The sequence below is a fragment of the Pan paniscus genome, chromosome 10, assembly GCF_029289425.2.
Source record: "Pan paniscus chromosome 10, NHGRI_mPanPan1-v2.0_pri, whole genome shotgun sequence".
Lineage (NCBI taxonomy): Eukaryota > Metazoa > Chordata > Mammalia > Primates > Hominidae > Pan > Pan paniscus.
The window spans coordinates 44160983-44181389 of NC_073259.2; the positions used below are offsets into that span (position 1 = coordinate 44160983).

General features: G+C 42.2%; 2 protein-coding genes across 9 annotated transcripts in view; one reads left to right on the forward strand and one right to left on the reverse strand.

The window, feature by feature from the left end:
* The first annotated feature begins 2334 nt into the window (after positions 1 to 2334).
* The window catches only part of RACGAP1 (Rac GTPase activating protein 1), a 36265-nt gene continuing 18192 nt past the window's right edge, over positions 2335 to 20407 (forward strand). Inside the window, exons 1-3 of one of the 8 annotated variants that reach the window (XM_008951194.6) lie at positions 2335 to 2919; positions 9739 to 9812; positions 11609 to 11693. In XM_008951194.6, coding sequence (XP_008949442.2) covers positions 9777 to 9812; positions 11609 to 11693 — 121 coding nt within the window. In that variant the 5' untranslated portion in view covers positions 2335 to 2919; positions 9739 to 9776. Of the gene's footprint in view, positions 2945 to 9738; positions 9813 to 11604; positions 11694 to 20407 lie in introns of those variants that run through there. The other 7 variants (XM_008951195.6, XM_008951201.5, XM_008951196.5 and 4 more) reach the window with 7 other exon arrangements.
* The window catches only part of AQP6 (aquaporin 6), a 43599-nt gene continuing 34775 nt past the window's right edge, over positions 11584 to 20407 (reverse strand). Inside the window, exon 5 of the mRNA XM_034935911.3 lies at positions 11584 to 11713. Within this exon, the coding sequence (XP_034791802.1) occupies positions 11699 to 11713 (15 nt within the window). The 3' untranslated portion in view covers positions 11584 to 11698. The remainder of the gene's footprint in view (positions 11714 to 20407) is intronic.

A 20407-nucleotide genomic window follows, 5' to 3' on the forward strand; every position in this document is an offset into this window, starting at 1 on the left:
AAAGAGAGAAAGCTGAGGCATTCTACACTCCCCTGCTTCTCTCCCTCACCCCTGAGGTCCAATCATTTAATAAGTCCATTTCATTTCATTGATTGATTTCATAAATATCTTTCCCACCTGTCCCCTCCTTGTCATCCCCACTGCCACTGGCCTAAATAGAGAGTCTACCTTTACATTTTTCCCTTTCCAGACAATCCTGCTTGCCATTTTAGCATATGTTCTATCCAAAGACAAATCAGTCAAGTCAGTCCAAGTCCCATTGTCTTGTCATTGAGTCCGTTACAGGATCAAGTCCAATCCGTTCCTAGTGTGGTCTCATCCTACTTTGCCAGTCTCTCCTTTTCCTTCTCAGGCCAAAGCTTCTCAAGAAGCATCACACTCACTTAACCCCCAACATCACCTGAAAGTTGAGGTAAATGTTCCTTCACAGCCTAAACCTTCATAAACGCTTTCTCGTGTATTGATTGATTGATTGATTGATTGATTTGAGATGGAGTCATGCCCTGTTGCCCTGGCTGGAGTGCAGTGGCATGATCTCAGCTCACCACAACCTCTGCCTCCCGGGTTCAAGCGATTCTCTTGCCTCAGCCTCCCAAGTAGCTGGGATTACAGGCGTCTGCCACCACGCCTGGCTAATTTTTGTATTTTTAGTAGAGACGTGGTTTCACTATGTTGGCCAGGCTGGTCTCGAACTCCTGACCTCACGATCCACCCGCCTCGGCTTCCCAAAGTGCTGGGATTACAGGCATGAGCCACTGTGCCTGGCCTTGTGTATTTATTAAATATATGCTTGCGTCATTCTTCAGAGGTCACATGATCTTCCTATTGCCAGTAATTTCCCATTCCCTTCTCTCCTGTAAATTCCTATTCACACAAGACCCAGCTCAGATCAGTCTCTGCAGGCTTTTTTAACACTCCCACTCCCCAGATAGGATTAATTGCTTCCTTGTCTGTGTTCCTAAAGTACTTTATACATGTCTTTGTCCTACTACTTATTTCATTGTATTATAGGTATCTAAGCAGGCACAGGCTAATGCAATCAATGAATGCTCCTGACCTTGAAAGGTTGTTAGGAGGATTAAATGGGATAACAAATGCACAGTTCATATTTTCTTTCTTCATCCCTTTCTTAATAATATTAATAATAATCTGTATTGCAATTTACCAAGTATAAACTTTGATAGTGTACCACACTGTGTCTCAGTTGATCTGGGAATAAACCTGTGAGATAGAGATGGGATTATTATTTCTACATTATACTTGGAGGAAGTGAAGTACAGAAGCATTAAAAAGTGATAATATGGGTGGGTCAGCGGAACGCCTGCTATTGTTCAAGGCCAGGTGGAGTGCTAGTGTCTGTAATCCCAGTGCTTTGGGAGGCTCAGGTGGGAGGATCACCTAAGGCCAGGAGTTCAAGACTAGCCTGGACAACATAGTGAGACCCTTCTCTACAAAAGATAAACAAGCAAAAGAATTACCTTGATCATGTGCCTGTAGTCCTAGGTATGAGGGAGGATCCCTTGAGTGTAGGAGTTCATATTTGCAGTGAGCTATAATTGTGCCACTGCACTCCAGCCTGCGTGACAGAGTAAGACCCTGTCTCTAAAATAAAAGTGGAGTCAAGTTTTCGGGTTACAAAATTTGTGATGTGATTTTTGGATAAAATACAATTTTATATATTTATGGTGATGTTTTGATGTATGTATACACTGTGGAATGACTAAATCAAGCGAATTAATATACCCATTACCTCACATACTTTATTGAGGTGTGTGGTGAGAGCATTTAAGATCTACTCTTAGCAATTTTCAAATGCATTATACTTTGTTATTAACTACAGTCACTGTGTTGTACAATAGATCTAAATTTTCCTCTAACTGAAATTTTATATCTCTTGACCAACATCTCCCTAATCTCCCTCCCCCAAATCTGTGATCTTTCTTTTCTTTTTTTTTTTTTAAATTAAGGACCAATGTGACAGTAAGTGATCTTTCCTTTAAACTACAGAGCTTCTTGTATGCTCCAGCCAGTATTTTTCCAAATTGCGGGTAGCCATGCGTTGTTGAGTAGTGAGTTCTGGGTACTTTGCATGTAGTAAGGATGAGCAGAGTTTTCATTACCCGGTTGTAACGTAAAATGTATTTCTCACTGTGGGTCCAGAGTTTTTAAAAAGCATGAAAGCTCCTGTGCTAGCACAATGCCAAGTTCTAAATAACGTTTATTAAATGGAATTATAGTATTTTATTTTAATTTTGTATTTATTTTTGTTTCCTAGAGCTATCGCCTCCATTCGTAGCTACTGGACAGTAGAGACCATACCATCTTTATTTTTCCGATTCCCAGTGGAGTGCTTGTGATGATGTGGGCTCATTCAATGTGTGTCAAATAAAAGTCTGAATGGATACATCAATGGAAGGGATAATATAGCTCAGTGAATGTGCTTGAAACTAACTGCTGTTCTAACTCCTGGTAGTCTTCTGATTCTACTATGAGAGCTGACATTGTTCAGTTAATCGTTTCCAAGGGCCCTAGTCCCGCAGACAGTGAGACCAAGAATAATTCGCATTCAGGAAGTACCACTTGCCCTTAGTCAATATGGCATCCTGAATGACTTCCGGAAAGGGCACCGCAAAAACAAAAAACAAAAAAAAAAAAACCCCAAAAACCGTTGACATTAGTCAAAATGGCCACCTTTGGCTTCGCTTTGTCAGAATGCGCATGCTCACTCCCGTCCCGTCACCTCCGCGTGGCCCTGACGCGTACGTCACACCGTAGAGGGACGGCGCGGGAGGAATAAATTTCTCTGTGATTGGTTGGTGAAGGTTTTCAAACCGGAGCTGTCGGCGCGGCGCTGCTCTGCCGTTGGGTGAGGCGCGGAGCGAAGTGAAGGGCGGCCCAGGTGGGGCCAGGCTGACTGAAGTGAGTAGTGGGGATGCCAGACCAGGTGCGTCTGGCGCTGGATTGTGATAGGAAGCAGAGTGTTCGTGTGGTGAGCCGTGGCCGCCGCGGGGGTCCGGGACAGCGGGACAGGCCGGCAGCCACAGCCTCTCCACTCGGGCTTTTCTGGGGTGGGGGTCGTGGCAGGTCGAATGGACGCGGCCTGGGAGGGTCGGGGGCTTCTGTCTTGGCGCCAGGTTTTGTGGAAAGCCGGGGGCGTCTTTTTGAGGTGGTGGCTGGACCAGGGCAGGAGTCATCCTAAAGAAGAGTCTCTCAGTCAGATACGAGTTTAAGAGTGGTTGGAGTGACACCCCATCGTTTTCGAAGGGAAGAGCCCTGGTGTTTGAGAGGCCCGGGCGGCCTGCAGTGGAGCCCCTCTACTTCGTGGGTCGCGTGTGTCTAGGGAGGCAAGGCAAGGCAATGACATCTTGTCCTTCTCATCCTGATTCTTACCCTCAGTAACAACGAGGCCTTACTTGTACACTTTCACGTACATTTCTCTTCACAGGATTTCATCCGTAGGCCGAGAGGTGTGTGTAGGAAAGTGGGGGTAGGTGGGTAGATAAGCCCTTTTTTTTTTTTAAGAAAGCATTATCTTTCTAATGTGTCGGGTAAATAAGCTTTCCGAGTTATTGTAGGTGTTTAGAGAAGGCGCCTTTCCTGTAGCTTAATCATTCAATAGGTATTTATTTTTTGGAGGGGACTTAAAAATTTTTTTGTATATTTAGGGGGTACAAGTGCAGATTTCTTACATGCATATATCGCGTCGTGGTGAGGTCTGGGCTCTTAGTGTCCCCATCACTCAAATAGTGAACATTGTACCCAATACGTAGTTTTTCAACCCTCAGCCCCCTCCACCTTCCCATCTTTTGTATTCTCCAGTGTGTATTATTCCACTCTGTATGTCTGTGTACCCATCGATTAGCTTTCACTTATAAGTGAGAACATGCGGTATTTGACATTCTCAGTTATTTCACTGAGGATAATGGCCTCCAGTTCTATCCATGTTGCTGCAAAAGACGTGATTTCATTCTTTTTTATGGCTGAGTAGTATTCTGTGGTGTATGTCTGTCTATCTATATATTACATTTTCTTTATCCAATCCTTCGTTGATGAACACTTAGGTTGATACCGTATCTTTGCTATTGTAAATTCTGCTGTGATAAACATATCAATGCAGGGGTCTTTTTGATATACTGGTTTCTTTTTTTTTTTCTTTTTTTTTTGAGACAGAGTCTCGCTGTGTCCCCCAGGCTGGAGTGCAGTGGCGCGATCTCGGCTCACTGCAAGCTCCGCCTCCCGGATTCACGCCATTCTCCTGCCTCAGCCTCCCGAGTAGCTGGGACTATAGGCGCCCGTCACCACACCCGGCTAATTTTTTGTATTTTTAGTAGAGACGGGGTTTCACCGTTTTAGCCAGGATGGTCTTGATCTACTGACCTCCTGATCTGCCCACCTCGGCCTCCCAAAGTGCTGGGATTACAGGCATGAGCCACCACGCCCGGCCGATATACTGATTTCTTACCCTTATACCCATTAGTGGGATTGCTGGATCGAATGGTAGTTCCATTTTTAGTTCTTTGAGAAGTCTCCATACTGTTTTCCTTAAAGGTTGTACTTGTTTACTTTTTTTTTCTTTTTCTTTTTTTTTCTTTTTTTTTTTGTTGAGGAGTCTTGCTCTGTGGTCCAGGCTGAAGTGCAGTGGTGCGATCTTGGCTCACTGCAAACTCTGCCTCCCGGGTTCAAATGATTCTTCTGCCTCAGCCTCCGGAGTAGCTGGAATTACAGGTGTGCACCACCATGCCTGGCTAATTTTTTATTTTTAATAGAGATACGGTTTCACCGTGTTGGCCAGGCTGGTCTTGAACTCCTGGCCTCAAGTGATCAGACTGCCTTGGCCTCTCAAAATGATGGGATTAGAGGCGTCAGCCACCATGCCTGGCCTGTTTACTTTCATTCAATAGGTATTTCTTAAGTGCAAAGTGTAAGTAGAAGACAGTCTTATTTGGTCTTAAAGAATGTGCAGTTAATTTGGGGTAACAGAACTTAAAAAGATAACTGGTGAGTCTGGTAAGCCTATACACTGTTGAAAGTACTGTGCATTAGTACATCCCTTTTAGAAAACTTTTTGGCACTATTAAGAGCCATAAAATGTTATTACACCCTAATATAGCACTCCTAGCCTTGGAATTCTAGTCTAAGGAAAACAGTCACCTGAAGAAAAATATTGTCCATAGGAATGCTCAATTCATTTATTCACCAAATATTTATTAGTCATTTACCAAATGTCAGGTACTGTTCTAGGCATCAGGGAAGAAAACACAAAAATCTCTGCTTTCTTGGAACTTAAGCTAGAGGAGAAACAGACAATAAACTGAATAAATATGTAAGTATGTTAGATGGAGAGAAGTGCTTTGGAACAAAGTAAAGCAGGGTAATGTTAGAGAAAGGCTGCAATTTACAACAGGATGGTTGGAAAGACCTCACTGAGAAAGCAGCATTTGAGTAAAGATATTTGAGGTGAGAGAGTGACCATGCAAGAGATTCCAGGCAGAGGTAAGTGAAAAACTGGAAATGACCTAAACGTCCAAAGAAGAGAATAGTTAAACAGTTGTTCATCAACTCTTTAGAACTTAATGGAAACATGATAGAAGCAAAACACAAAATTATATATAATGTATGATTGTAACACCATGAAATAAGAGTGTAAAATGGGCAAAGATTAGATCAGGTGGTACATATAGTTGTTTAGGATAGTGAGATTTTTGTTTTGCTATTAATTTTTTGTTTTTGTTTTTGTTTTGTTTTGTTTTTGAGACAGAGTTTCACTCTTGTTGCCCGGGCTGGAGTGCAATGGCGCCATCTTGGGTCACTGCAACCTCTGCCTCTCGGGTTCAAGCGATTCTCCTGCCTCAGCCTCCCGAGGAGCTGGGATTACAGGCATGCACCACCATGCCTGGCTAATTTTGTATTTTTAGTAGAGACAGGGTTTCTCCATGTTGATCAGGCTGGTCTCAAACTGCCGACCTAAGGTCATCCACCTGCTTCAGCCTCCCAAAGTGCTGGGATTACAGGCGTGAGCCACCACACCTAGCCTGTTTTACTGTTAAGTTTTTGAACATAGAAGATTAATAATAAACAGTAGTTTTGTATCTGCTAAATGAATGTTATAGATAATAAAGGAAATCATTTTGGACTGAAATGGTTAGGGAAGGCTTCAGTGAATTGGTGAGACTTATTCTAGACCTTGAAGGATGGAAGACCAGAATAGGAAGAATTCACAGGGAAAAAAAGAGGTATTCAGTATGCTGAACTTCTAGTAATTTTCTGAAAAATCACAATTCAAATCTTCCCTTCCTTATTTTAGTCTTCATGTTGGATTGAGAACATTTTGTTTACTCTCTGCAAGTGATTTGCTTATAAAGAACATTTGGTTTCAAGATAATCCTTCTGTCCGCCAGTTGTATTAGAGACTTTCGATACAGTGAAGCAGAAGCTGGACATTTCAGGAAAAGAATTGTCCTCACATTGTCCTCAAATGTGTTCCTATGAAAGGATCTTAAAGTACTGAGATTATCTTTGAGAATGGTTTTCCTTGACAGCAGGGAATCTATATTGTTGATTTCTTGGAAATCTCCAGATTTAGCAATGTTTGTGGGAAAGTTTTTCATTAAAACACTTTCCTGAAAAACTCCAGCAACCTTTCATTGCTTTGTCTTAAAGTATTTAACACCCTTGATGCATCTAAAAAACCTGATATATAGGTCTCTTAATAATGTTGTTTGAAGGAGGAGGAAGAAGAGGATAGAGACTTTTCCCAGGATACCCTGCAGTAAGATCTGTAATAGTCTGTTTTTCTGAAGGATGATATCTACCTCTTGGCTGGGTGATTGAAATTAAATTGGGGGCTCAAAGCAATCACATCCAGCTGAGACTCTTTCATGGTGTTTCCAGATTGCTCCCTTAGGGATACTCACAGATTGGGAATCTGTAACATACTGACTTCTCCACCTCTGGGGCTCCCCATCAATAACAGCTGAGATTCTCTAGCACCTTTTGGTTTAAAGTGCTCCACAAACTGAGTTTCTTGCTGCACGCAGGGATCGTTTCAGCTTTCCCGAAAAGGCAGCAGTCTCTGTTGTGGAAAGTGACAGCTGTTTTACAGCTGCAAAAGCAATGTACTACAATATGACTTTGTTTTTGTTTCCTTTCACATTAGTGTATCTCCTAGCTATGGACTAAATAATACATGGGGGGAAATAAACAAGTATTCATGAGGGTGAAAATGTGACCCAGCAGGAAAATTACAACTATTTTCAATTGACGTTGAATAGGGTGAGTAAATTTTAGCTTTTTGAGTTACAATTTGGCTGAGATATCAGAGTTAGTACTGATATAGAAAGATATTTTTGTCATCTATAAATAATTCCTGAGAGTCACTTCTGTAGAATGTTAATAAAAATATATGGTCCCCTAGCATATAAAGAGAAGAGGATTATATTCTGCTAGTGCCATTTTTGGATTACCCTAAGTAAATCTATGTTAGAGGAAAAAATAACTCTTCAGAAGCAGCAAACCTCATCTAGAACAGCTTGTTTAAAAGCCTAGACCTGGCCAAATTTTGCTGTTTCCTTGATTCTTCTTGGTCTGGGTTCCAGCTATAATTTGTGTTTTATATGTGTTGCTGTTTGTATGACATGTTATGGTTTGGAGGAGGTCTCTGAGTAGGTCTGCAACATATATGGTCTAATTGATATTTTTGTAACTTATCATCTCTTCAATGTGTTGGGTTGGAGAGAATATAGATTTTGGACTCAGACCTGGGTTTCAATGAGAACTCGACATTTATTAGTTAATTTAAGGTTTCTGGACTTAGTTGCCCATTGTCTGTAAAATGGAGATAATTAAGTTAGTGAGGCCAGGCATGGTGGCTCACGCCTGTAATCCCAGCACTTTGGGAGGCCGAGGCAAGCAGATTGCTAGAGGTCAGGAGTTTGAGACCAGCCTGACCAACATGGTGAAACTCCATCTCTACTAAAAATACAAAAAAAAAAATTAGCTGGGCCTGGTGGTGGGCACCTGTAATCCCAGCTACTCGGGAGGCTGAGGCAGGAGAATCACTCGAACCCTGAAAATGGAAGTTGCGGTGAACCGAGATGGTGCTACTGCACTCCAGCCTGGGTGACAGAGCAAGACACCGTCTCAAAAAAAAAAGTCAAATTCACTTAAAGAAAAAGTGTACGTGAAGTGTCTAGTTTAGTGCCCGAATCATTTCAAAGCACCTAGTAAATACTGGATTCTTTTCTTTCTAATTGTATAGAATTATTTTAAAAAATGGTCTAAAATTCTGAATTTACTGATATCCTTATTTGGAGACAGCCTAGGGGGGAAAACACCTAGATTTGAGAATCACTGTTTTAGGATGGAAGTAACAACTATCAGACCAAAACCAAACCTAAACAAAAGAAACTCACTTCATACCAACTAAAAGATACCTTATATTTTGGTAGTGAGATTGTAAACTTATACATTTTAAAATTTTTGTAATATTCTATGAGGTAAATAGAGCAAGTGTTATTGTTTTCACTTTATAGATGAGTCTTGGAATTTAAGTGATTTACTGAAGATTATACTACTGGTAGATAGAAGAGCTAAAGGTTTGTCCCAGGACCTTTTTATTTATTTATTTATTTATTTTAAGAGAAGGGGGTCTTGTGATGATCAGGGTGGTCTCAAACTCCTAGACTCAAGTGATCCTCCCACTTAAGCCTCCTGAATAGCTGGGACTACAGGCACGCACCACCACACCCATCTTGTCCCAGGACTTCTGCTCCCTCTCCCGCTTTTAACTGTTCTTTTTGCTTTAAACTATATTACACGTTGATGTTGAGGTAGAATGGAAATTCTTTTGACCATAGCGTCACAGATATGTGTGTGTTTGTTCTCTGAATTAACACTTATCAATTTTTTTTGTGAGCATCATATTAAATGCTACATGCTTGTGTGTGTAATATAGTAGTACCACATGTAAGGTTTCTCCCCTCAAATTTATATTCTAGCGGGGACACAGGGCAGAATCATATGGTAAAGTTTAATTCAAGTGCAAAGAGTTTGTATCTGAGTGGCAACTACCTGAAGCAGTAGGGGAAGGACTGGAGGCAGGGAGTGCAATTGAAGTGAGTGGTGACAACCTGCAAGTGATAAGGGGGTGGGTATGGTAGATACATGAGAGAAGAGTACACAAGGTTTAGTGATTATGCTGTGGGAAGGGGAGGAACCAGAGGTGATTCTGAAGTTTGGAACTGAGCGACTGAGAGAATGATAAAAATAGGGAAATCAAAATTGGAAGTCAGTAGGGTATGGGATAGGGTAGGTCAGTGAGTAGCGTAGTTGATGGACATGAACAGGAAGAGTAGAACAGTGTCAGGAGGCTGAGGCCGGAGAATCACTTGAACCTGGGAAGCAGAGGTTGCAGTCAGCTGAGGTGGCGCCAGTGGACTCTGGCCCGGGGGACAGAGCAAGATTCTGTCTCAAAAAATTAAAAAAAAAAAATGGACAAGAGAACAGGTTATATTGTAATTTAAGACTTAAAACCCCCCCCAAAAAAGCTTTTTTTTAAACAACCAGTTTTCAACATCCTAGCACCATGAAATTTTCCTTTTTGAATTCTTGGACAGATAGAAGTTTTGCTGTGGTATTGAGCTGTCTTATAGTCTCACGATATATAAGTGAATGCCGAGATGATAGAAAGCAATACCTTATATTAAAACTACTGATTAGAGTCTTCCATTTTTACCTTAGGAGAGCCAAAGGAAATCAACATTTGAATTGACTACCCAATGTCCTGCCCCTGTTTCTGTCCTGTAGCACTTAGGGTATGTTGCCTATTTCATTATATGTTAAATCCATGGCATCTCCATGAATTCCACAGCTCTTCCTGCCGGTTTTAATGCTATCCTTTTAGTTTTGTTCTTAGTTTAGAGAAAGATCTTTGTAATAAATTTGTTGGTCTGGTTGCTTAGCAGCTTGCTGTGATTATGTAGCTTGGAACAGATACTTGCTGTTTGAAAATCTTGGTTTCCGGCCCTGATTCAGGTATATGTTGCATCCAGGCTTGGAACTGAGAACTTTTTTTCTATTATAGCAATTATCATATGAGTATAAATGTATAATTCTGCAGCATTTAATATAAAATATCTTTATGTTTATATATTCTTTTTTTTTTTTTTGAGACAGAGTCTTACTCTGGCACCCAGACTGGAGTGCAGTGGCACCATCTTAGCTTACTACAACCTCTGCCTCCCAGGTTCACGTGATCCTCCTGCCTCAGCCTCCCAAGTAGCTGGAATTACAGGCACACATCACTGTGCCCAGCTAATTTTTGTGTTTTTAGTAGAGACGGGGTTTTGCCATGTTGGCTCAGGCTAGTCTCGAACTCCTGACCTCAAGTGATCCGCCCGCCTGGGCCTCCCAAAGTGCTGGGATTACAGGCGTGAGCTGCCGTGCCCAGCCTATGTTCATATATTCTTTGTCCTTTGTGCTTTTTTATATATTTTTTCTTGCTCTCATAGCTTGTGGTGCAATCTTGTAAACATTGCAAAATCACTAACCCTTCATAAGAGTTCTTAAAATTTTATTTAGGAAATAAGGACCTGGACTAGAATGTTGAAGCATTGGTTAAGAGAAACACAAGAATCCTTTAATGGTATTTCTGAGGACATTAAATTTCTAATAAAATTTGACTTTTTATTTCATTTCCTTGATAGTTTTCATAACATCCAGTTAATGTCTTTCTTTCTTGACTGTTAAGTGAAGATCTTATTTCCTCAAAGTGTTCCCAGTTAAAGTCTATTTGGAATAGAACCGCCTGTAACGACACTGTTTTTTCTATAGTATCAGCAGGCCTTTGAGGGGAAATACAAAGTCTGAAATTCACTATACAGGACACAGTAGCAAATGATTTTTGCTTTGCCCTTCGAACTGTGAAGGTGGTGTATTGTCTCTCTGATGCCAGAATGTGGTACAACATAATCCTTTGCCTCTACTTAGTATAAATTTATTAGACGTAGTTCCTGCACGCAGCCCAGCAGAGAGCCCTGCATTACAGAAATAATTCTTGTGCTGCTGAGCTGGCGATTTTCCCACTTAATCACTCATGTGACGTCATCTGTGCTTTTGGTAGGAAATGTGCTGACCATGTCCTGCATTTTAAAAGGCAGTTGCAACAGGGGCATTAGCTAAAAATGAAATTAAAAATAGATATTTTAAGTTACATTGTAGGTCTTCAAAGCCCACAAGGAATAAACTGGCAAAAGTATTATATTAATCAATAGGCTTGACTTGAAGAACCACATTTTCTTGTTGGTCAGTCACTTGGTAATGAACTGACATGCTCTTTCCTATTTGTTTTCTGCTCCAAGTGATTGGAGGGGCTATTATAGTCAAAGGTCTGAAATGGTTTTCTAATTTTCAGATGAGTCTTAAACATTCCAAGTTTGTTTTTATAATAAGAATCACACAAAACATCTGTTGTTAGCTTGAGATTCTTATAATGGTAGTTATAAATGGAAGAGTCCAGATGTTGGTCACTGATGGCTGGATTGCTATAGAATCTTTTGTTGTGGGCGAGAAGGCAGGACCCCTAATGTATATTTGATTTCTTGGCAGAAAGATGGATACTATGATGCTGAATGTGCGGAATCTGTTTGAGCAGCTTGTGCGCCGGGTGGAGATTCTCAGTGAAGGAAATGAAGTCCGTAAGTCATTCTGAGCTGGCCTGTCCAAAGGAAAAACAGATTTCAAATTTGGGATTTTTACAAAGCTGAAGTATTTTCCAATCTTAAAGTTGTTTTCCATTTGGGTTACCTAAAAAGAAAGCAGTGATCACTTACGTGGTCAAAGCCTAATGGGCACTCATTAAATGGTCACTAAAATTCTTTTCTATAGCTGCTCTTAATAGGTTTTAGACAGGCTTTTTTATTATCTTTATTTATTTATTTTTTTGAGATGGAGTCTCTCTCTGTCACCCAGGCTGGAGTGCAGTGGCGACATCTCGGCTCACTGCAACCTCTGCTCCCCGGGTTCAAGCGATTCCCTGTCTCAGCCTCTCGAGTAGCAGGGATTACAGACGCACGCCACCACGCCCGGCTAATTTTTTGTATTTTTAGTCGAGACGGGATTTTGCCATGTTGCACAGGCGATTCTTGAACTTCTGACCTCAGGTGATCCTCCCGCCTCGGCCTCCCAAAGTGCTGGGATTACAGGCGTGAGCCACCGTGCCCGGCTGCTTTTTTATTATCAAGATTCTTTTTCCACTGAATAGTTGGCACTATTTTCTGTGCAATGAACTGGGAAAAATTTACTAGGATGTTGCTTTTTTCTTTAGAGTAGTAGTTGTCTTTTTTTTATCCTGGATTTTCTTTGTGTTCTATAAAGCATTTTCAGTTGAAGTGGGAAAAAGTCATAATTTCTTCTTTTTTCTTTTTTTTTAAGAATCTCACTGTGTCACCCAGGTTGCGCCACCATGCCCAGCTACTTAAAAAAACATTTTTTTTTTAATTTTTTAAATTTTTTTTTTATTTTTGAGATGGAGTCTTGCACTGTCACCCAGGCTGGAGTGCAGTGCTGCGATCTCGGCTCACTGCAAGCTCCGCCTCCTGGGTTCACGCCATTCTCCTGCCTCAGCCTCCTGAGTAGCTGGGACTACAGGCGCCTGCCACCACGTCCGGCTAATTTTTTTGTATTTTCAGTAGAGACGGGGTTTCGCTGTGTTAGCCAGGATGGTCTCCATCTCCTGACCTCGTGATCTGCCTGCCTCGGCCTCCCAAAGTGCTGGGATTACAGGCGTGAGCCACTGCGCCTGGCCTTAAAAATTTTTTGTAGAGATAAGGTCTCCCTATTTTACCCAGGCTGGTGTCCAACTCCTGGCCTCAAGCAGTCCTCTCACTTCTGCCTCCCAAAGTGATGAGATTATAGGCATGAGCCACCAGGCCCAGTCCATAATTTCTTTTTGAAGGAGATACTAGGCATCTGCTTTCACCTACTTCATATATTTGATGCTAAATAATTAAGGATTGAGAGCCAGGTTTGGTGGTTTGCACCTGTATTCCCAGCTACTCAGGAGGCTGAGGCAGAAGAATCACTTGAGGCCAGGAGTTTGAGACCAGCTTGGGCAACATAGCAAGACTGTCTCTGAAAATATTAGCGGTCGGGCATAGTGGCTCATGCTTGTAATCTTAGCACTTTGCAGGGCTGAGATGGGTGGATCGATTGAGTCCAGGAGTTTGAGACCAGCCTGGGCAACATGGCAAAACCCCATCTCTCTCTCTTTTTTTGAGACAGAATCTCACTCTGTCATCCAGGCTGGAGTGCACTGGTGTGATCTCGGCTCACTGCAACCTCCACCTCCCTGGCTCAAGCAATTGTCCTGCCTCAGCCTCCCGAGTAGCTGGGATTATAAGTGTCCGCCACCACACTCGGCTAATTTTTGTATTTTTAGTAGAGATGGGGTTTTGTCATGTTGGCCAGGCTGATCTTGAACTCCTGACCTCAAGTGATCAGCCCACCACAGCCTCCCAAAGTGCTGGGATTACAGGTATGAGCGCCTGGCCACAAAAACCCCATCTCTACAGAAAAAAAAAAAAAAAAAAAAAAACCCCGCCGGTGTGGTGGCATGCTCCTGTGATCCCAGCTACCTGGGAGGCTGAGGTGGGAGGATCACTGGGGAGGCAGAGGTTGCAGTAAGCTGAGATCACACTCCTGTACTCCAGCCTGGGACAGAGCAAGACCCTGTTTCAAAAACAAAAAAATTAGCTGGGTGTGGTGACACATGCCTGTGGTCCCAGATACTCAGGAGGCTGAAATATCACTTGAGCCCAGGAGTTTGAGGCTACAGTGAACTATGATTGTGCCACTGCACTCCCGCCTGGGTGACAGTGAGACTTCAATTCCTGGGGGGAAATAATAAAGAGAATTGAGATGGGGTGGTGAGCTGGGGAGAAAAAGGAGGTGCTAAGAAAGGAACAGTCTGGGAAATAAATTAGCAAGAAAGAATAATGGGGATGATGGTACTGACATGTGATCCAAGGGAATTATTCTATACCAGCTTCTCTTTGTATTACCATCCTCTCCTATTTCAGATTTTCATTAATACCTAATTTAGTAAATGTTGCTCTCAAGTCAGCCTCACTGGTGTTAATGTAAGAACTGTGTCTTGAACTTTTTTTATTTCTATAGTACTTACTTGTGGTATCTTGCTTATGCCATTCAATATTTTCTTTGAATTGATTGATGTTTTTAATAGCTCTTATCCACTTACAGGCCTTTCAAAACAATATTCTATTTTCTCTCTCTAATAGCTGCTGCATGACCCTGTCATCTGGTACCAGCTCAGTAACCACAATGGCATACTAATTAGGTTTCTCTTTGAGGTCACATCATCTCAGAAGATGGATCAGAGTGTGGTGGGGACTAGAGTATGGAATAAGAGATATTAAAACTCAGATTCATTCAGCAAATATTTTGTGAGAACCTATCAGGGCTTCTAGCATTTTTGAGTTGAGGGAAAGGGATGACTAAATGGCGTCATGGAGGAAAGGGTTTGAGCTGAGCTTTAGCTGTAGGGTAGAATCCCAAGAGGCAGAGATGAAAGGGGGTATTTTAGATCAGGCGACAGCCTGAGCAGAGCAAGAGGGTGTGGGACTTGAGGGAAATAGGAGTAAGGGGGTGTGACATAATCAGAACCGTGCTTTGGGAAGATTACCCTGGCAGAGGTGTAGTCTGCATTAGAGGTGGATGCTGGGACACTGACTAGGAATGACATGGTTGTCATAGCTCAGGAAAGAGGCAATAACAGCCCTAACTGGAATGGTGGTTGTGAAGATGAAAGTAGGGAGAAATGGGTAGAAGAGATTGTGATAATAAGACCTGTAGAAGGAGGCAGCTGATAGAATATGGGGGCAGAGGGAAGAATCTGTGGTTTAAGAGTGTTGATAACTAGTGCTGGCTTTTACCTGTTATTTCTGTGTCTGTTTTTCCACCTATAAAATAGGAATTTAAACATCTTTATTTTCTTTGTGGGAGTGCTATGAGGATTTGGGCATAAATTGAGATATTAGTTGTGAAAATACTTTGGGAAATGATTATGCCAAAAATCTCCCAAGATATTTATTTTTACAGAAATCCTGATTTTATTGTATAAGCAAATTTTTACCTTCCCATTTATTTCTATTATAAAACAGAGGTACATTTTACCTCCTTCTCCAGATCTCTAATTTGGAATGTTGGCTTTTTTTATTTTTTATTTTTATTTTTTGAAACAAGAGTTTTACTCTTGTTGCCCAGGCTGGAGTGCGATGGCGCAATCTCAGCTCACTGCAACCTCCGCCTCCCAGGTTCAAGTGATTCTCCTGCCTCAGCCTCCCGAGTAGCTGGGATTACAGGCGTGCGCCACCACACCCGGCTAATTTTGTATTTTTAGTAGAGACGGGGTTTCTCCATGTTGGTCAGGCTGGTCTTGAACTCCCGACCTCAAGTGATCCTCCCACCTTGGCCTCCCAAAGTGCTGGGATTACAGGCATGAGCCACCGCGCCTGGCAATTTTTGTATTTTTAGTAGAGACAGGGTTTCACCACGTTGGCCAGGCTGATATTGAACTCCCGACCTCAGGTGATCCAACCGCCTTGGCCTTCCAAAGTGCTGGGATTACAGGTGTGAACCACCATGCTCAGCCTAGTTTTTATTTTTTTGGAGACAAGGTCTCACTCTGTTGCCCAGGCTGGAGTACAGTGGTGAAATCATAGCTTACTGCAGCGTTGAACTCCTGGGCTCAAGCAATCCTCCTACCTCAGCCTCCAGAGTAGCTGGGACTATAGGCTCATGCCACTACACCAGCTAATTTTTTTTTTTTTTTTTTTTTTGAGACGGAGTCTCGCTCTGTCGCCCAGGCTGGAGTGCAGTGGCACGATCTCGGCTCACTGCCAGCTCTGCCTCCCAGATTCACGCCATTCTCTTGCCTCAGCCTCCCAAGTAGCTGGGACTATAGGCGCCCGCCACCACGCTCAGCTAATTTTTGTATTTTTAGTAGAGACGGGGTTTCACCGTGTTAGTCAGGATGGTCTCGATCTCCTGACCTCATGATCCTCCTGCCTCGTCCTCCCAAAGTGCTGGATTTATAGGCATGAGCCACCATGCCCGGCCCACACCGGCTAATTTTTATATTTATTTTGATTATTTTATTTTGAATTTTTATTATTTATTTTGTCTCCCAAACTACTATAAGCACTACTTTTGTTTTAATTCTATTTTTTGTAGAGACAAGGTCTTGCCATGTTTCCCAGGCTGGTCTTGAACTCCTGGGCTCAGGCGGTCCTCCCACCTCGGCCTGCCAAAGTGCTGGAATTACAGGTGTGAGCCACCGCACCTGGGCAAATGTTGGCTTTTGAGGAACTAAAGTGACCCTGTGTTTTTTAGACACTAGAATCAGGTTTGTGCATCCACCCCAGTGTCTGTCCTCTTTTTTCTTTTTTTTCTTTTTTTTTGAGACAGTCTCACTCTGTTGCCCAGGCTGGAGTGCAGTTGTGCGATCTCAGCTCACTGCACCCTCCGTCTCGTGGGTTCAAGTGATCCTCCTGCCTCAGCCTCCCAAGTAGCTGGGATTACAGGCGCATGCCACCAAGCCTGGCTAGTTTTTGTATTTTTAGTAGCGATGTTTCACCATGTTGGCCAGGCTGGTCTTGAACTCCTGACCTCAAGTGATCCACCTGCCTTGGCCCACCAGAGTGCTGGCATTACAGGCGTGAGCCTCTGTGCCCAGCCTGTACTCTTCTTAGATCCTTAGGAATTCCCCACATGCCCAAGTATCCCTTGACTCCTTACTCTTGCCTTTCATCATTAACTTCATTCCTCTTTCTCTTTTTTGTATCCATTTTTTTTTTTGAGACAGAATTTTTCGCTCTTTGTTGCCCAGGCTGGAGTGCAATGGCGAGATCTCGGCTCACCGCAACCTCCACCTCCCGGGTTCAAGTGATTCTCCTGTCTCAGCCTCCCGAGTAGCTGGAATTACAGGCATGTGCCAACACGCCTGGCTAATTTTGTATTTTTAGTAGAGCTGGGGTTTCTCCATATTGGTCAAGCTGGTCTCGAACTCCCGACCTCAGATGATCCACCTGCCCTGGCCTCCCAAAGTGCTGGGATTACAAGCGTGAGCCACCGTGTCTGGCCTGTATTGTTTTTTAAAAAGCTAAGTCCGGGCCGGGCAAAGTGGCTCACACCTGTAATCCCAGCATTTTGGGAGGCCAAGGCAGGTGGATCACTTGGTCAGGAGTTCAAGACCAGTCTGACCAACATGGTGAAACCCCATCTCTACTTAAAATATGAAAAGTTAGCCGGGCGTGGTAGCATTCACCTGTAATCCCAGTTACTTGGGAGGCTGAGGAATGAGAATCGCTTGAACCCAGGAGGTGGAGGTTGTGGTCAGCCAAGATCATGTCATTGCACTACAGCCTGGGCGACACAGTGAGACTCCATCTCTTGAAAAAGAAAAAAAAAAAAAAAAAAGTTAAAAAAAGAGAGCTAAGTCCAAGTTACAGGAAGATCAGAATGAAAGTTAATATTTTAAAAAAGATGACTTTAATAGCATATTTTGTTGTCTTGTTTTCTCCAGTCCACACAGTTTTTATGTTCTATTTTTAATTTTTCATAAGCTGCCTGAGCTTTTTTAAAAAAAATCATTGGTGTATAAATTAGGAATAAGTATAATTTAACATTTATCAGGTGCCTGTTGTGTGCCAGTGACATACTAGGTTTGTGCTACACTATGCATAGTAGGAAATAATGAAGTATATATGACATATTGCCTGTCTTCAAGAAGATTACGGTATTTTAGTTTCAGAGACAGGATTTTTTTCTCATGAAACAGAAGATAGTACAAGTATCAAAATATATGCTTTTGGGTAATCTAGAAAAATTTAATGTGTAGCAAACTGATTAGGAAAAGATTCACAGACCAGATGGGACTTGGTAAATGGGTATGTAAAGAAGAGTAGGTAGGGCATTCCATTTGGAGTGCATAGCTTGGTCACAAGCGAGAAGGCAGGAATGCCTCTGTTCTGGGGGCAGGGACAGACTGGTTTAGCTAGAGGGGTATTTATTGCATAGTGGTGGGAGGTAAGTTTGATTAAACTGGTAAGGTGGTCTTGGATGCTGGTAAATTTAATTTGAACAGCGGCTTTTCATTCATTCATTTGTTCAACAGATTATTTCAAGTGTCTACTGTGTGCTAGGCAGGTTACAACACTGGAGATAAAAGAGCAAAGGAGACATAGGGTCTTTGTCTTTAAGAAGCTTAGAGAGGGTAGTAGGGAAGGCAAATGGAAGAGCCTGTTCAAAGGCCTCCGGGAGTAAATGGAAAAAAAAAATCAGGATTTCTGGACCCACTTAAATTTGCTTGCTGAGCTATGAACCAAATCCTGATTTTTAAATTTTAAATAAATCAAAGATCACCCTCAATTTGTTTTGAGGAAATTTCCCTTCTCTTTCTTCCTTTTTGATAGGGGCACTTCATAGTTTAGGGTGTACGTAACTTTTTAAAGGAGGTACTGTAATTTGAATTTTATAAATCTTTTTTTTTTTGAGACAGCATCTCACTCTGTTGCCCAGGCTGGAGTGCAGTGGCACGATCTCAGCTCACTGCGACTTCTGCCTCCTCGAGTAGCTGGGATTACAGGCGTACACCACCACACCCAGCTAATTTTTGTGTTAGTAGAGACAGGGTTTCACCATGTTGGCCAGGCTGGCCTTGAACTACTGACCTCAAGTGATCTGCCTGCCTTAGCCTCCCAAAATGCTGGGATTACAGGCATGAGCCACCGTGCCCGGCCTGAATTTTATAAAGCTTTTAATGTGCACTTCATGACAGGCTAGTACCAAGCTGAATTGTGATTCACCAACTGACCAAAACAGTGCCATGATTATTGGTCTTCAACATCAAAATTTTTTCTGATCTATGGCCCAAAATGCCTTCTGACCCAATCCCAGCAAACTTTGCTCATAGCAGAATTGTACATAAAAATAGTATCTTTTGGCCGGGCGTGGTGGCTTATGCCTATAATCCTAGCACTTTGGGAGGCTGAGGCAGGTCAGTCACTTGAGGTCAGGAGTTTGAGACCAGCCTAGCCAACATGGTGAAATCCCATCTCTAGTTAAAATACAAAAATTAGCCAGGTGTGATGGCACACGCCTGTAGTCCCAGTTACTCAGGAAGCTGAGGCAGGAGAGTTGCTTGAACCTGGGAGGTGGAGGTTGCGGTGAGCCAAGATCGTGCTACTGCACTCCAGTCTGGGTGACAGAGGAAGACTGTCTCAAAAGTGAAAAGTAGGCTGGGCACAGTGGCTAACACCTGTAATCCTAGCACTTTTGGAGGCCAAGGCAGGTGAATCACCTGAGGTTAAGAGTTTGAGACCAGCCTGGCCAACATGGTGAAACCCCGTCTCTACTACAAATACAAAAATTAACTGGGCATGGTGACACACACCTGTAATCCCAGCTACTCAGGAGGCTGAGGCAGGAGAATTGCTTGAACCTGGGAGGCGGAGATTGCAGTGAGCCAAGATTGCGCCATTGCACTTCTGCCTGGGCAACAAGAGTGAAACTCTGTCTCAAAAAAAAAAAAAGTAATATCTTTTTTTTTTTTTTTTCACATTTCTCACCTGCACACACAAAAAGTAATATATTAATCAGGTATGTAAATGTTCTGCTTTGGGTCTGACTTAAACTAAGCTGAAGCAGTAATTTAATAAAAGGAGTATCCTAAAGAACAAACAAACCAGCAAAATTAGGTCAGATGAAAATCTTTTTATTCTCAAAATTGTTTTTCAGTTCGGTAAATATTTTGAGTGTGTATGCGTACGGTATTTAGTTTGCAAACATATATGTTTTTTTCTTTAAGCTAAAAAAAAAAACCCACAAAAAAGTAGTATGTTCCAGACTAACTAACCCAGCATATTATTTCTTAAAACTATTTGAATTGTAATATTTTTTTAATTGTTGATGTTCGCATTGTTTAAGATAACTAGGTCATAATAACCTATTTTGCTGAAATTTGTGGTTTGTAAAAACTAAAGTTTCCTTATGACTTGGTTTTTCTGGAACAAATTGGTATCCTGGTTTGTAAGTTTGATATTTGGTCAAATGATTAAAATTGTTTAAAAAGGACTATGTGTTGTTTCTATGCTTTTAGGTTAAATTCATAGGGGAAAAGTGCCCTTACTACCTAAGAATCTGCTAGCTGTGTGTGAATTTGGCCTAGTTTCAGTTGTAAACTGGGTTAGTTTGACCAGCAGCAGATGTACACCTTGAGACCTTCTTCCTTGATGTTGGTGGAGAGTGATCCTTAGAGATAGACGGAGGTTAACTAGAAAATTGTAAGGCACTTTTGCAAATACATTGCAGAACAGCTTTGCCAATAGCAGGA